The sequence below is a fragment of the Oncorhynchus mykiss genome, chromosome 8 (genome assembly GCF_013265735.2).
Source record: "Oncorhynchus mykiss isolate Arlee chromosome 8, USDA_OmykA_1.1, whole genome shotgun sequence".
In the NCBI taxonomy this organism is placed as follows: Eukaryota; Metazoa; Chordata; class Actinopteri; order Salmoniformes; family Salmonidae; genus Oncorhynchus; species Oncorhynchus mykiss.
The window spans coordinates 49,141,847-49,159,981 of record NC_048572.1 but is presented as its reverse complement, the minus strand read 5'-3'; the positions used below and the strand labels follow the sequence as shown (position 1 = coordinate 49,159,981).

At 41.5% G+C, this 18,135-nt stretch overlaps 1 protein-coding gene across 1 annotated transcript in view; it reads right to left on the bottom strand.

Annotated features, from left to right (window-relative positions):
- Positions 1-12,015, bottom strand: part of LOC110529995 (MAGUK p55 subfamily member 7) — a 50,213-nt gene extending 38,198 nt beyond the window's left edge. Inside the window, exons 1-4 of the mRNA XM_021612742.2 lie at positions 11,829-12,015; positions 11,074-11,151; positions 6,516-6,596; positions 3,744-3,878 (exon numbers count right to left, since the gene is read on the bottom strand). Of these exons, the coding sequence (XP_021468417.2) occupies positions 3,744-3,878; positions 6,516-6,596; positions 11,074-11,151; positions 11,829-11,933 (399 nt within the window). The 5' untranslated portion in view covers positions 11,934-12,015. The remainder of the gene's footprint in view (positions 1-3,743; positions 3,879-6,515; positions 6,597-11,073; positions 11,152-11,828) is intronic.
- Between the last annotated feature and the right edge of the window lie 6,120 nt (positions 12,016-18,135).

Below are 18,135 nucleotides of genomic sequence, written 5' to 3'. Positions count from 1 at the left end.
AAGAGTGGCAAGAAGAAAGCCATTTCTTAAAGATATCCATAAAAAGTGTCGTTTAAAGTTTGCCACAAGCCACCTGGGAGACACACCAAACATGTGGAAGAAGGTGCTCTGGTCAGATGAAACCAAAATTGAACTTTTTGGCAACAATGCAAAACGTTATGTTTGGCGTAAAAGCAACACAGCTGAACACACCATCCCCACTGTCAAACATGATGGTGGCAGCATCATGGTTTGGGCCTGCTTTTCTTCAGCAGGGACAGGGAAGATGGTTAAAATTAATGGGAAGATGGATGGAGCCAAATACAGGACCATTCTGGAAGAAAACCTGATGTAGTCTGCAAAAGACCTGAGACTGGGACAGAGATTTGTCTTCCAACAAGACAATGATCCAAAACATAAAGCAAAATCTACAATGGAATGGTTCAAAAATAAACATATCCAGGTGTTAGAATGGCCAAGTCAAAGTCCAGACCTGAATCCAATCGAGAATCTGTGGAAAGAATTGAAAACTGCTGTTCACAAATGCTCTCCATCCAACCTCACTGAGCTCGAGCTGTTTTGCAAGGAGGAATGGGAAAAAATGTCAGTCTCTCGATGTGCAAAACTGATAGAGACATACCCCAAGCGACTTACAGCTGTAATCGCAGCAAAAGGTGGCGCTACAAAGTATTAACTTAAGGGGGCTGAATAATTTTGCACGCCCAATTTTTCAGTTTTTGATTTGTTAAAAAAGTTTGAAATATCCAATAAATGTCGTTCCACTTCATGATTGTGTCCCACTTGTTGTTGATTCTTCACAAAAAAATACAGTTTTATATCTTTATGTTTGAAGCCTGAAATGTGGCAAAAGGTCGCAAAGTTCAAGGGGGCCGAATACTTTCTCAAGGCACTGTATGATAAACAAAGAGTAGCAGCAGCATGAAAAAGAGGGGTTGGGGGGGGGGGGGGGGGGGGGGGTACCGCTTGCCATGCGGTAGTAGAGAAAACAGTCTATGACTGGGGTGGCTGGGGTCTACACCGCCCGGTGTAGAGGTCCTGGATGGCAGGCAGCATAGCCCCAGTGATGTACTGGGCCACACGCACTACCCTCTGTTGTGCCTTGCGGTCAGAGGCCGAGTAATTGCCGTACCAGGCAGTGATGCAACCAGTCAGGATGCTCTTGATGTTGCAGCTGTAGAACCTTTTGAGGATCTCAGGACCCATGCCAAATCTTTTTAGTTTCCTGAGGGGGAATAGCTTTGTTGTGCCCTCTTCACGACTGTCTTAGTGTGTTTGGACCATTCTAGTTTGTTGTTGATGTGGACACCAAGGAATTTGAAGCTCTCAACCTGCTCCACTGCAGCCCCGTTGAGGAGAATGGGGGCGTGCTCGGTCCATTTCCTGTAGTCCACAATCATCTCCTTAGTCTTGGTTATGTTGAGGGATAGGTTGTTATCCTGGCACCACCCGGCCAGGTCTCTGACCTCCTCCCTATAGGCTGTTTCATCGTTGTCGGTGATCAGACCTACCACTGTTGTGTCGTCTGTAAACTCAATGATGGTGTTGGAGTCGTGCCTGGCCATGCAGTTGTGGGTGAACAGGGAGTACAGGAGGGGAGTGAGCACGCACCCTTGGGGAGCTCCAGTGTTGAGGATCAGCGTGGCAGATGTGTTGTTACCTACCCTTAACACCTGGGGGCGGCCCGTCAGGAAGTCCAGGATCCAGTTGCAGAGGGAGGTGTTTAGTCCCAGGATCCTTACCTAAGTGACGAGCTTGAACGCTGAGCTGTAGTCAGTGAATAGCATTCTCACATAAGTGTTCCTTTTGTTCAGGTGAGAAAGAGCAGTGTGGAGTGCAATAGAGATGGCATCATCTGTGGATCTGTTTGGGCCGAATGCAAATTGGAGTGGGTCTAGGGTTTCTGGGTTAATGGTGTTGATGTGAGCCATTACCAACCTTTCAAAGCACTTCATGGCTATGGACATGGGGTCCATAGACTACAGACTACGGGTCTGTAGTCATTTAGGCAGGTTGCCTTTGTGTTCTTGGGCACAACGACTATGGTGGTCTGCTTGAAACATGTTGGTTGCTTGCTGTTTGGGGTTTTAGGCTGGGTTTCTGTACAGCACTTTGAGATATCAGCTGATGTTCGAAGGGCTATATAAATCAATTTGATTACAGGCTTAAATCAGGGACATGTTGAAAATGTCAGTGATGACACCTGCCAGTTGGTCAGCACATGCCCGTAGCACACGTCCTGGTAATCCGTCTAGCCCCGCAGCCTTGTGTATGTTGACCTGTTTTAAAGTCTTTCTCAGGTCGGCTTCGGAGAGCGTGATCACACAGTCGTCCAGAACAGCTGATGCTCTCATGCATGCCTCAGTGTTGCTTACCTCGAAGCGTGCATAGAAGTGGTTTAGCTCGTCTGGTAGGCTTGTGTCACTGGGCAGCTCGCGGCTGTGCTTCCCTTTGTAGTCTGTAATAGTTTGCAAGCCCTGCCACATAAGAAGAGCGTCGGCGCCTGTGTAGTATGATTCGATCTTAGCCCTGTATTGACGCTTTGCCTGTTTGATGGTTCGTCGCAGGGCATAGCAGGATTTCTTGTAAGCTTCCGGGTTAGAGTCCCGCACCTTGAAAGCGGCAGCTTTACCCTTTAGCTCAGTGCGAATGTTGCCTGTAATCCATGGCTTCTGGTTGGGGTATGTACGTACAGTCACTGTTGGGACAACGTCCTCGATGCACTTATTGATGAAGCCAGTGACTGATGTGGTGTACTCCTCGGAAGAATCCCGGAACATGTTCCAGTCTATGTTAGCAAAACAGTCCTATAGTTTGGCATCTGTTCATCTGACCACTTGTTTTATAGACCGAGTCACTGGTGTTTCCTGCTAATTTTTGCTTGTAAGCAGGAATCATGAGGATAGAGTTGTGTTCAGATTTACCAAATGGAGGGTGAGGGAGAGCTTTGTTCGCGTCTCTGTGTGGAGTACAGGTGATCTAGATTTATTTTCCCTCTGGTTGCACATTTAACATGTTGATAAAAATTTGGTAAGTTTCCCTTCATTAAAGTCTCTGGCCACTAGGAGCGCCGCCTCTGGGTGAGCGGTTTCCCGTTTGCTTATACAGCTGACTGAGTGCGGTCTTAGTGCCAGCATCTGTCTGTGGTGGTAAATAAACAGCCACAAAAAGTATAGCTAGAAACTCTCTAGGCAAGTAGATTGTGCAATTTATCACAATATACTCTACTTTAGGCGGACAAAATCTAGAGACTTCCTTAGATTTTGTGCACCAGCTGTTGCTTACAAATATGCATAGACGACCGCTGCCCCCCCCCCCGTGCTATTCTATCTTACCTGGTGGTGCAGCGTATATCCCGCTAGCTGTTAGCATTTGTGGCTAATGTTAGCAGATAATGTAGTGAGAATTCACGTATCGGTTAGGAGAATAAGGAAGGTTAGAAAACGGTTAGGTCAAATCATACAGTTGTCCCCGACAAGATTCAAACACGCAAACTTTGTGTTGCCAGACAGTCACATTATACTCGACTGTCATCCTTATAATGACAATCCATCATTATAATCTTCACTCATCATCCCTGACCATCATCCTTTTATTTAATTTGTAACGTAATACATTTTTTATACATCATACTAAATGGAGGTGCACAAATATCCAACGTATGGCACTGATTTCAGGCTGCATGAGTACAATCCTAACTAGAGATCTCAATTAAGGATTCTTCCCTACGACCATGATCCACTCACCAGTGGCTCCTGGCTTTTGAACAGGCTTATAATCTTCACAGAGTCCTCATCCTCTTCTTCAATGTTATCAGGTAGGGGTGGCAGCTCAGGGTCATAACCTTTCTGTGCTACTATGTCGTGAACAGAGAGAAGGCCCTGGACAGAGAACGTTAGAAAACAGCAAGAGTAGCTTTTCATATACAGCGAGGTCTGAATTGATTGACACCCTTGATAAAGATGAGCAAAAAGAACTGTATAAAATAAAAAAGTCAAATATTGAGCTATAATGCATGTTAAAAAAATTGTGAATTCATATTATTTTATACTAATACAGTTGCTCAGATAAATAGATTTTGTTTAACAAGTAATATTTGTATTTCTCAAAAATGTAGGGGTCAAAATGATTGACACCCTTGTTTTCAATACCTCACCATGCGAGGTTAACGGCACTGAGCCTTTTTCTATAATGCATTCTTATTTCGAAGTCAAACCCACCACTGGTGTGCATCTATTTTCATGTCATCTGACCAAAGCACCGGTTGGGCGCCGAAGACGTGGATGTCGATTAAAGCAGCCCTCTTCACCTCTCTGATTCAGAAGGGGTTGGGTTAAATGCGGAACAAACATTTCAGTTGAATGCATTCAGTTGTACAACTGACGAGGTATCCCTCTTTACCTTTCCCTTTATAATCCAAGTGCCAATGCCGTTTAGCAAACTTCAGGCGTTTACATTTGTTGGATGGCATGAAAATAGAGCTCTTTAGTCACGCACACCAGTGGTGGATTTTGTGTGGAAATGAGAATGCATGAGCAATAAAGAGCCCCATATCTACTGTAAAATATGGTGATGGATCTTTGATGTTATTGGGCTATTTCACTTCCACTGTTCCTGGGGCCCTTGTTAAGGTCAACGGCATCAATGGCTAGAACTTTACATAGTATCAAGACATTTTAGCCAAAAATCTGGTTGCTTCTGCCAGACGGCTGAAACCTGTCCGCAAGTGAATCTTCCAGTAAGACAATAACCCTAAGCACACATCAATTATTTGAATGATTTATTTTATACTTTTCATTTTTGCACATCTTTGTCAAGGGTGTCAATCATTTTGCACCCTGTGTCTATTAGTGGGGGTCGGTCCAGGTAGGAAGAAAAGAATACACCTATCTATCTATCTATCTATCCCTCTGTCTGTCTCTTTGTGATACGTCTGTCCATAGTGATGAAAATAAAAAAGGCCAATACAATACTGGTCAGCTCATAACAGGTTTTATAAAAACAACATCCAGTAACGTTAACAGTAACAAGCATACGTGTGAGCCACCAAGTGAGAGCCAGGAACAAACAGGTCGTTAAAGCTATCCAAATAAATCTGCAGTGAAATCCTGGTTGTCCCAAATGACACCTTTTGCCCTATATAGTGCACTACTTTTGATCAGGGCCCATAGGGAGTAGGGTGCTATTTGGGACGCATTCCTGGGCTGCCAACAAGCCCTCGTTAATAAAGGAGCTCCACTGCAGCCCTGGAAAACCAGGCACTCTGCTTTTTAATTAGACTGAACAGTTCCAGAATATTAGTGCTTCTGAGATACTGTCAATAGGATTGAATAGAAGCACATGCATTAAAGGGCAATATGGGATTCAAACAGGTTGTTATTTTTCAAGAATCAATTGTTATATATATAATTAAGTCCAAAAATCGCCGCATCAATCCTAGATTGCCCCTTTATTCGCTCAGTTTCTTTCTCTGCCCGATGCAGACTGGCTGCAGTTGTAATGACAAAAATGAGCATGATTGGTTATGTTACCTTTGCTGCTAATGATGCTAATTTGAAGATGTTAATAGCTGTGTGTAAAGGGAAGATGAAGGGAGGGGGAAACAAAACTACATTTCACACCTGGATAAATTTTTTGCAAACTAAATGGGCTGTGTTATTAGTAATTATAGGCTATACTGCAACAGCACCTGTTGATTAGTCAGCAGAGGTTGTGTGTGCGTGTGTGTGGGTGGGTGGGTGTGTGTGTCCATGCTTGTGTTTACATGCATGCAATAACATTGGCAGGAGGAACAGATTACTTTAAGGCCAGGCACCACAGACTAAAATTACATATTTTGCATCTACTTTTTCTTTCTATTTTGCACCATTAAAATGTGTATTTTCAAAAAGTAAAAAAAAATAAAACAATAAATGTTTTAAATACTTTTGTTAGTTTATCATATTAAATCAAAATGTCATGAATTGTAACCACTTAAATGGACATACATCCATCATTTCAAAGCTTGCTATATTGAATCACACATAATTTAAAAGCTAATTTTCATGTCAACTCATTTTTCTCAGCCTCAGAAGAATCTACATTCCCCACAATTTGTGTGGTTATCATAATACTTTAAAAAAAATGACAGATAGAAAGTTGAAAAAAGTAGGCCTATTTATCCACAATCGGCTATGTGTAAGTTCAGTCCTGGAGTGTCTTGACAACATGAAACACAAATTTAGGCTGACTTCATCTAGTGTCCAGAAAAAGGTATTTGCGTAATATGCAAATACCGTATATACAGATATCACCAAATACAACATTTCAGAAGAATTGCAATCCCCAAAATGATTATATTTGTGTCCACATTCTGGTAAAAGTTGATTTTGAAATGATTAAGGTGGGAAAAAATACCTTATTAGGGTGTGGTGCCTGGCCTTAATGTGTGTCTCTAAAAGAAACGGAATGAGGCGTGTGTTTGACTGATTGAGACGGTCTGACATTATTTACTTTCATATCCTTTATGGGAGACTCACCTTGATGTGCGGGTTGGAGAGCAGGCTGATCAACTCTGAACATTCAGCACTAGCCACTTGAGTCCACAGCTCCTCAGCCAACTATGACACACAGACACACGCACACAGTATGCAGCCTCTGATATAACAATGAGGATGGCGTGTTGTGGTTAGATGTTTAGGGGGATACTGTTGTAACTTATTGCTTCAAGACAGCTGCAATGTTTCCCCATAGATGCATCCAAGGCAGATAAGAACAGCCTCCGGGGGGGGGTGTATCTAGAACCTAAAAGGGTTCTTCGGCTGTCCCCATAGGATAACCCTTTGAAGAACCCTTTTTGGCTCCAGGTAGAAACCGTTTAGGTTCCAAGTAGAACCCTTTTGAGTTCCATGTTGAACCCTTTACACAGAGGGTTCTACCTGGAACCAAAAAGGGTTCTACCTGGAACCAAAAAGGGTTCTCCTATAGCAGTGGTTCCTAAACTTTTTATAGTCCCGTACCCCTTCAAACATTCAACCTCCAGCTGCGTAACCCCTCGAGCACCCGGGTCAGCGCACTCTCAAATGTTGTTTTTTGCCATCATTGCCATCATTGTCCTCATTGTAAGCCTGCTATATGATACATTTATTAAACATAAGAATGAGTGTGAGTTTGTCACTTCCCACGAGCCGGGTTGTGACAAAGAGCTCTTATAGGACCAGGGCACAAATAATAATAATATAAATAATTTTGCTCGTTATTCAGCCATCGTTCATATAAAAGCTTATTTGTTCATAAAAAATGGTGAATAACTCACCACAGGTTAATGATAAGGGTGTGCTTGAAAGGATGCACATAACTCTACAATGTCGGGTTGTATTGGAAAGAGCCTCAATCTTAAATAATTTTCCACACACAGTCTGTGCCTATACTTAGATGTCATGCTAGTGAGGGCCGAGAACCCACTCCCACACAGGTACATGGTTGCAAAGGGCATCAGTGTCTAAACAGCGCGATTTTCCAAGGCAAGAAACTCTGAGCGCAGCCCTATCCAGAAATCTGGCAGTGCTTCTGATTAAATTACATTTTTACAGAATCGCTTGTTGCAATTTCGATGAGGCTCTCTTGATCAGTGGATCAAGTGGAATGGAGGCAGGGCATGAAAGGGATAACGAATCCAAATGTTTGTGTCGTCCATTTCAGCAAAGTACCTGAGTAATTGCGCACCCAGCTCACTCAGGTGCTTCGCTATATCACTTGACATGTCCGTTAGCTTGTGTTCAGTTGCACACAAAAAAAATCATACAATGATGGAAAGACCTGTGTGTTGTCCTTGTTAATGCAGACAGAAAAGAGCACCAACGTCTTAATCATAGCCTCAATTTTGTCCCGCACATTGAATATAGTTGCGGAGAGTCCATGTAATCCTAGATTCAGAACATTCAGGTGAGAAAAAACATCACGAGATAGGCCAGTCTTGTGAGAAACTCTTCATCATGCAAGCGGTCAGACAAGTGAAAATGGTCAGTAAAGAAAACTAAGCTAGACTCTTATTATTTTTTTTTAAACGTGTCAATACTTTGCCCCTTGATAACCAGCACTTCTGTACGTTGTAAAAGCGTTACATGATTGCTGCCCATAATGATTGCTGCCGTATAGTGCAGAAAATACGAGAATGCAGGGGCCTTGCTTTAACAAAGCTAACCATTTAGTTAACCATTTTCACTGTTGTGTCCAAAACATCTTTCAAGCTGTCAGGCATCCCCTTGGCAGCAAGAGCCCCTCGGTGGATGCTGCAGTGTACCCAAGTGGCATCGGGAGCAACTGCTTGCACGCGCGTTACCACTCCACTATGTCTCCCTGTCATGGCTTTTGCGCCATCTGTACAGATACCAACACATCTTGACCAGGAAAGTCCATTTGATGTCACAAAGCTGTCCAGTACTATATAAATATCCTCTCATGTCCTGGTTTCTAGTGGTTTTCAACAGAGGATGTCTTCCTTAGTTGACCCCCCATAAACGTAACGGACATATACCAGGAGCTGTGCCAGGCCCGCCATGTCTGTTGACTCATCCAGCTGTAACGCATAGAATTCACTTGCTTGTAGGCGAAGCAGTAATTGTTTCATGTCATGTCATTGATGCATCGTGAAACAGTGTTGTTTGATGAAGACATTGTCTGTATAGTTTTTTGGGCCTTTTCCCCCAGCATTGTCCCAGCCATATTCTCAGCCGCAGGAACAATTAAGTCCTCCACAATAGTATGGGGCTTGCCTGTCCTAGCCACTCAGTATCTCACGATAGACGCTTCTAGCCCCTTCTTATTAAATGGTAACGGTTGCTTTCATACATGTCTTACTACTCTTACTATTCTCGCTCAAAAAACTCCTTTGGCTTATTTTTGAAATTGTCATGTTTCGTTTCTAAATGTCTGTGCATGAGTGAAGGTTTCCCGCGAGAGAGGAACGGTTAATGTGATTGGATGTTCATTATTTGACATTGTGTTATTTCACTGAACACTAGGTGGTTTAATTTTATTTTTGGCAGTGAAACGAGGCAGTTCAGGTGAGGAGAAAAACCCAAATGTATAGCCAATCACCCAAATGTATAGCCAGTTAGAAAATATAAATGTACTGTTTGAAAATGTGAAGAATTCCTTTTTTTTTCCAAATGTGATTTTCCAAATCACATTTTTAAGTTGGCATAGCCCTGAAGGCATTGCGCGTATCCCAGTTAGGGAATGCCTGTCCTATAGGGACAACCGAAGAACCCTTTGGTTTTGGAACCCTTTTCTAAGAATGTGCTTCAAGATGTAATGTGCAACGCACACACACCAAATAATCCATAAATCTGCCTGAAGGTCATTACTTTCCGCTGTGAGCAAACAGAAGCCATTTTGAAGAAAAACAGCTCTTTGGTTTGGCCCCTTCAGTAGACATTGATGATTTAAACCAGGCCTGGAGTGGCTTTCAGACAGGACCTTGAGTAAGGGGACTGGGAGGTGGAACAAGGACAGGGCATAAGGAAAGAGGAAAAGGGGCTATTGGAACTATAGTGAAATTAAATGAGGAGTCACTGACCGCAACTATATCTTTTCCACCGGTTTACTGAACTCTGCATGTTAGACACAAGTAAGGATGCCCACATTGGACATACTACAGAACAGTGGGGTAGGGGAGTGAGATAAGGAGAGGTACTTAAAGGGGAGGGGTAAAGTAGAGAATTATGGGAGAGTGGGAAATCTCAGTGTCACTTTATAGAGTTGACATTAATGGTAGTTCTCAAGGCTGAAACATTCCACTTGGGGTGAAATTATTTTAACACCTTAATGCTGAAAACTGTCCCATGATGTCACTCTGTATAAAGGAGATAAAATAATATTACTGTAAAACAAGGCTTTGCCTCAGTTGCATAGTCCATGGATGTCATGAATAATATTAACTTTACTATTACAAAGTGTGATTGTTGACCAAAAAAAGTTTAATTTGAATCTATACAAAACACTAACGTCAAAGTGCCAGAACAATACACAGAAAAAAACACAAAATTCATAACTACAATATAGTGTCAGCCCCTTTGTTCTGAACTGAGCTCCAGGACAGGAAATAAACTGCTCAGGGATGTTACCATGAGGCCATTGGTGATTTTAAGAGTTCAATGGTTGTATTGGGAAAAAACTGAGGATGGATCAACAACATTGTCATAACTCCACAATGACAGAGTGAAAATACAAATCTACAGAATAAAAAAATATTCCAAAACATGCATCTTTTATGATACAAGGCAATAAAGTAATACTGCAAGAAAATGCTAAATTAATGAATAAATAAATGAATGAATGCTAAACCTTATGTTTGGGGAAAATGCAGCACAACACGTCACTGAGTAACTGCCTCCTTTTTTTCAAGCATGGTGGCGGCTGCATCATGGTATGGGTATGCTTTACATCGGCAAATACCGGCGAGGTTTTCAGGATAAAAAGAAACGGGACGGAGCTAAGCACAGGCAAAATCCTAGAGGAAAACCTGCTTTACACCAGAGATTGGGAGAGGGATTTACCATTCAGCAGGACAATAACCTACAACTCAAGGCCAAATCTACACTGGAATGGCTTACCAAGAAGACAGTGAATGTTCCTGAGTGGCCAAATTACAGTTTTGAACAAAATCTGCTTGAAAATCTATGGCAAGAAATGAACATTTCTGTCTAGCCATGATCCCCAACATCTTGGCAGATATTGCACAATCCAGGTGACCTACCCAAGAAGACTTACTGTATTTGATGCCAAAAGGTGTCTAACATGTATTGACTCCAGGAGCTGAATACGTATGCCACAACTATGTTTTAGTAATTGCTTTGTTATTAACCTTAAATACAATTTGACATTGCAGAGTTTGTGTAGTTGACAATTAAATCAATTTTAAAATCACACTTTGTAACACAACAAAATGTGAAGAAATCCAAGGGGTCTGAATACTTTAGCAAGGCACTGTATGTAGGGACACTTGTGCAAAATATCTCTTCCTTTATCTATATTTATATCCAGCCATCCATTCATCCATCCATCCTAAGGATGAGTGCAAAGAGAAAGACTTACGTTACAGGCCAGACTCTTTGCGTTATCCCGGACCGGGACAGGATTCCTTGATCCAAACCGCCTCAACCTCGCATGGATCTGAGAAAGAGAACGAGTCAGGCTATGACACTGGGGGTTACTATTACAGTGCATCACCGGTGATGTACATCTGTTGTATTCATTAGTGCACACCACAGCCAAACGTTCTGAGGAAACAAGGCGACTATAATTTGGCCACTCAGGAACATTCACTAGGCGGCTTCCACCCGATTACGTAACCCTGCACCTTAGAGGCTGCTGCCCCATATACATAGACTTGAAATCACTGGCCACTTGAATGGCACACTAGTCACTTTAATCATGTTTACATACTGCTTTACTCATCTCATTTGTATATACTGTATTCTAGTCTATGCCACTCTGACATTGCTCATCCTAATTTTTATCATCCTTAATTCCATTATTTTACTTTTAGGTTGTGTGCATTGTTAGATATTACTGCACTGTTGGAATTAGAGACAAACACATTTTGCTACACCCGCAATAACATCTGCATGTGTATGTGACAAATAAAATTTGATTTTGAAAAGTTCAGGTAGTCCCTCCCTGTTTCGGACTGTTTGCTTCCGGTTAGTTCCTAGTGAATACTACCCAGTACATTTCCATAGCTACACACTATGACATACTGTAATTGTACATGATAAACTCTCAGATATCATTACTATAACAGAACTGTAGCATTGCCATTACATCACAGTAGTTAAAGCCAGTTTCACCTTGACCAGTAGATGGAATCTCCTTTCCATGATCATGCTTTTAAGAAATGTAAAGTCCTCATTTCTGTCCATTATAGATTTCATCCCAGAGATCACCAAGGACATCAGTTCAAACACACCTGAAGTAGAGGAGAAAGGAGTTAACAAACATGTGCACGCACACACAGACTGTACCAATCAAAAGTTGACACACCAACTCATTCAAGGTTTTTATTTTTTACATTGTAGAATAATAGTGAAGACATCAAAACTATGAAATAACACATATGGAATCATACAGTAACCAAAAAAGTTAAACAAATCAAAATATATGTAATATTTTAGATTATTCAAAGTAGCCACCCTTTGCCTTGATGCCAGCTTTGCACACTCTTGGCATTCTCTCAACCAGCTTCATGAGGAATGCTTTTTCAACAGCCTTGAAGGAGTTCCCACATATGCTGAGCACTTGTTGGCTGCTTTTCCTTCACTCTGTGATCCAACTCATCCCAAACCATCTGAAATGGGTTGAGGTCGGGTGATTGTGAAGGCCAGGTCATCTGACGCAGCACTCCATCACGCTCTTTCTTTGTCAAACTCATTCCAACGCCCGCCCAGTCAGCAGAGAAATAACTGTGGCAACCTTGGACCTCTCGGTGGTGGGAGCTCCCATCTTGTACGTAAAGGAGCACTGAAGTAGAAAGCCCCAGCATTTAGATGGGGTGCCATCATATTTATCCGGGACGAACAAGCAGGCGTCGCCGACCTGAGCGGGTTGCTGAATGGGCTGTTGTGCTGACACTACAACCAGTCGACCCAGTGTGTTCTTTGCGATGTTGCACACTGCGAAGAAACTCTTCCATAGCTGTCCCCAGTTGTACTAGCTGGTCATGGTGTTGACTTAGGTTTCCCTGCTCGTCGACCGTCTGGGAGATGTTCTGTTTTCCTGCTGCTTATGTTGTGAGTCAGTATTCTGTAACGGAGATGCTGCGAGTCGAGAAGCAGGTGCAGGGGAAACGTTTAATAAAACAACAAACCGAGACAACGTAACAGTAGCGTCTAAGCATAAACACAGAAACAATACTGACTGCGGAAAGAACCAAAAGGGAGTGAGATACAGTATAGGGGAGGTAATCAGGAATGTGATGGAGTCCAGGTGAGTATCATGATGACGTGCAGGTGCGTGTAATGATTGATGCCAGGTGTGGGTAATGATGAATCCAGGACCAATGGTTAGTATACCGGCGACGTCGATCGCCGGAGGGGAGTAGACGTGATACACACACACAGACGCAGTCCACCTACTCCTCTCCCTCCATTTACAAGAGGGTCATAAATTGCCAGTCAGAGGGCAAAGTCAGGGGTCATGTGGGATGAGTCAGAGGTGTCAAAGGTCAAGGGTGTGGTGAAAACATCAAATAGGGGAGCCCATATAAGGTATTCCCAAACAGACTCTCCCACATCTACATTTCAGTATGCCCAAATAGTCTTCAATGTCTTCCTTTCCTTTATTCCATTTCCTTCACAAACACTGATCTGGCCTGACTTTTTGGGAGAATACTCATAATGTGCAGGTCGCTCCATCAGACAAACACACACCTTCAAACTTACCTCCTGGTCCAAAAGAAAGACTAAGCATACTCCTTGTCTGTGGAAACCCATATCGAAAAGAATCATGATTTTTTTTTTGAAGTAATCTAATAAGGATCTGGTATGTTTTTCCTTATATCTCAGTTGTGTATGTGTATATATTTGTGTTATCCCTATACACTGAATTGCCCTACAGAGCATTCAGAAAGTATTCAGACCCCTTGACTTTTTCCACATATTGTTACGTTACAGCCTTCTTATGAAATTATGTAATAGTTTGTTTTACCCTAATCAATCTACACCTAATACCCCATAATGAGAAAGCAAACACAAAATTTGTTTAAAACTGAAATATCACATTTTCATAAGTATTCAGGCCCTTTACTCAGTACTTTGTTGAAGCACCTTTGGCAGTGATCACAGCCTCAAGTCTTCCTGGGTATGACACTACAAGCTTGGCACACCTGTATTTGGGGGGTTTCTCCCATTCTGCTCTGCAGATCCTCTCAAGCTCTGTCAGGTTGATGGGGAACGTCGCTGCACAGCTATTTTCAGCTTTCTCCAGAGATGCTCGATCGGGTTCAAGTCCGGGCTCTGGCTGGGCCACTTAAGGACATTCAGAGACTTGTATTGTCTAGGCTGTGTGCTTAGGGTCGTTGTCCTGTTGGAAGATGAACCTTCACCCCAGTCTGAGGTACTGTGTGCTCTGGAGCAGGTTTTTCCATTAAGGATCTCTCTGTACTTTGCTCCGTTCATATTTCCTTCGATCCTGACTAGTGTCCCAGTCCCTGCTGCTGCTATCCTCACAGCATTTTGCTGCCACCCCCGTGCTTCATTGTAGGGATGGTGACAGGTCTCCTCCAGAAGTGTATCTTGGTATTCAGGCTGGCCACTCTACCATAAAGGCCTGATTGGTGGAATGCTGCAGAGATAGTTGTCCTTCTGGAAGGTTCTCCGATCTCCACAGAGGAACTAGAGAGCCCTGTCAGAGTGACCACAGGGTTCTTGGTCACCTCCCTGACCAAGGTCCTTTTCCCCCGATTGCTCAGTTTGGCCAGGCGGCCAGCTCTAGGAAGGGTCTTGGTGGTTTCAAACATCTTCCATTTAGGAATTATGTAGGCCACTGTGTTCTTAGAGACCTTCAATGCTGCAGAAATTCTTTGGCACCCTTCCCCAGATCTGTGCCTCGTCACAATCCTGTCTCGGAGCTCTACGGACAATTCCTTCGACCTCATGTCTTGGTTTTTACTCTGACATGCACTGTCAATTGTGGGAACCTATATAGACAGGCCTTCCAAATGATATCCAATAAATTGAATTTACCACAGGTGGACTCCAATCAAGTTGTAGAAACATCTCAATGATGATCAATGGAAACAGGATGCACCTGAGCTCAATTTTGAGTCTCATAGCAAAGGCTCTGAAAACTTATGTAAATATTTTTTGATTTTTTTTCTACGTTTGCAAAAATGTATAGAAACCTGTTTTGGCTTTGTCATTTTAGAGTATTGTGTGTAAAAAAAAATGTTTTTAATAAGGCTGTAATGTAACAAAATGTGGCAAAAGTCTAGGGGTCTGAATTCTTTCCGAATGCACTGTATATGTTTAGGGCTAAATTAAATATATTCTTACTGAAGAAATATGAAAACCATATGCGCAACCATGGTAGCAATTGAAAGGGAACGGTTTGGAGACAATGGGAAAAAATATTAGACCAAAGGTGAGTACACAGCAGTTCACCTGACAAGACTGAATCCAAACATTACACTGTTGATTTATGTACATTTTATATTTACTGTACTTTGACGTATTTGTTGATAACGAAATCTGAAAAATATACTCTGCATACATTCAGTAATATGATGACTATTCCTGGAAAATGAGGGGTAGTCAAAACATATATATATATATTTTACAAGGGTTTGAGTAAGAGGACTAACTGGTGTCTCCAAGTGGCCACAGATCTCTGCAAAATACGACATTACAGTGTTAGGCTTTCACAAGGCAATTCAGAGAAACAGATCATAATTGGGGATCGCATAGAAATGAGTCATGAGTGCATTCAAGTGTGTGTGCTGCAGCAAATTTTCGACACAATAAACAAACATATGCTCATTCTGTTCAGAACAACCTATATGACGACATGTAATCTTGTAACTGTACATCAAACATAGTGTCAGAAATGTTGACACTGTATATGACACAAGTTTTATGATTTGGAAATGTGAAGAGCATATTTGGACTCATGGGTGTTTGGCTTTCTTTTATGACATCCAAGCGGTATTTATTATAATCCTCCGCATATTATCTTTCAAAATATATTGAGCCATCTTAATTTACAGCATTTCCCTCACTCAGACAACAAAACATTTGCAAAAGTTGCCTTATTACCGGGAGGGATCGGGGCAACTTCTTGTCGCTCAGTGCTCAAGTTCAGATCAGCTGTCAGTCAAAACCCACACAGTGCTGTGAAGCGCAGAGCCAGGGCTCTGACGTCATGTATAGTATACTGTACAGCCACTACATAGGAGCTTATAAGTGCCCAAATCTGCCATTTTCAGTACGTACACTGTATACGTGTTTAAATGTAAAGGTATACCTTATATGACATACACTATTGAATGATTGTGGTGCAATTCCTACAAAGATATGATATGACATATTTGAGACAAAATTTATTAATTAAATGAGTAATTTATGAATATTATAAGAAGGTGGGGGGACTCACAACTTACTATTGAGAGTAGGAATAGTAGAATACACCAGCGAAATTTGGTTGTTCATCAGCTGTTTCTCTCTGTTGACACAGTCACTCAATTAGCCATGTCAGGTAACAATGTTTTGTGTTGTTATCTGACATATATTTACAAAAAATATACTGTATATGGGGGATTAGAAATGATGCAGACAATTACTTTGATGGAAGCTACAATCTCTCTGCAATATTAAGGCTGATCTACCCCCAAAAATCCAAACAGGTTTTGCTTTAAAAGTGCAAAACATTATCTCTACCCCATGGAAAATTAGTATAATTGCATGAAATGTGTTATAATATTGCTAAATGTTCTCTCCGCCCCATGGCAAAATGTGTGGAATTGCAGGATATTAACCTTAAAATGTTTCTCTCCACCATCAAGAGGGCAGCCACAAAAATGTTTTGTCACAAGGTGGGTGGCCCCCCAACCAAATCTCGCATAGGGCACCAAGGCTATATTATAAGAAAAGTTGATGTACTGAGTATGTTCTGGGAATGTATTCCTTATATGTTTCACATTGTTTTTTATAAATCAACACATAAAAAGAAACATGACAATATCTCGAAGAAAAATAAATTATTTGCATATACATTTAGATTTTTAGGTATGAGTTTCCATGGTTAAGGCTGGGCAGCACCTCCTACTGGACAGTTGATTTATCTACAGCTATGCCTTTGATCTTCCATCCAGGGTTTTAACCAAGCCCAGTATTTTGACATGCACACTGTGTATTCTACTATTCTGACTCTCAACAGTAAGTTGAGACCCATACTGTGCCTGGAGCCGCCTCTGCCTTAGATGGCTTAGCTTACTTGTATGTTTTTCATACAATACATGCAAGAGCTTGCTATTACTATGATCCAAGTGCTTGAAATGTGTATGTCTCATGTATGTGAGACCTTAGAAGGCATATAAAATACATTCAACATTTCTGTTATGTCTAAATGGTAACCACCCATGTAAGTAAGATATTACAAGAGTCTTCTATGAATCTTGTAAGTGTATTTTCTGACATATTTATTATTTGCAAGTTCCAGGTAGAATTTTGTTAAATTATTCTAGATCTTTTCCATAATTGGGAAATAGCACTGCAATGTGAGAATGTATATATCTGCATACTGTTGTGAGATTGGCCTGTATTCACTCATCCATTCATTCTCTATCAAGGCAGGCCCTTTTTTTAATTATCAATTGGCTGCCTCACAAACATATTAAATATGTACTGGTTTGCCAACTTGGACTGTTGCAGTGGCTGGCACGACATCCTAAACAAAGGACAACAGAATTATGATCTCACCTAGTATAAGAGACTAAAATTACTGGAGCATACACTGAAACAGTTCTGTATTTCTTGTTCTCAGTATTTCATTCTAGTGTCCAACAATCTTAAAGGCCCAGTGCAGTCAAAAACGTTATTTCCTGTATTTTATATATATTTCCACACTATGAGGTTGAAATAATACTGTGAAATTGACGATAATGCCCTTTTGGTGTAAGTGTTGTTTGAAAAGACCGCCTGAAACTTCAGTCTGTTTTGGTGGGAAGGAGTTTTGGCCTGACTTATGACATCACCAGGCAGTAAATTAGCTAATGGACCAACAAAAAAGACAGCTCCAAACCAGCTAGTTTTCAGTTTCCCCTCCCCACTCAGACCACTCCCAGACAGTCCTAAAAAAAATATTGTTTGAGAAATTGCTCTTGCTAAGAAGCTATTTTGTTTCTTTTTTAATTCAAACTTTTTTGATTGAAACCAATCACAGTAAGGTGCCCAGAAATGATTTGATATTGAGATAAAAAATGGCTGCATTGGGCCTTTAATGGAGTAGAAAAAGAAAAGAAAACCGCTATGGTCCGAAAACATGTTCTGCTATATGGTATTACTGCCACCAAGTGGATAAGATAGGTCAAATGTTTGCAATTTAGCAGATTTGACATGTCCTTTTTTTGAAGATCTATTATGTAGTTCATTCAGTGTAAGACCT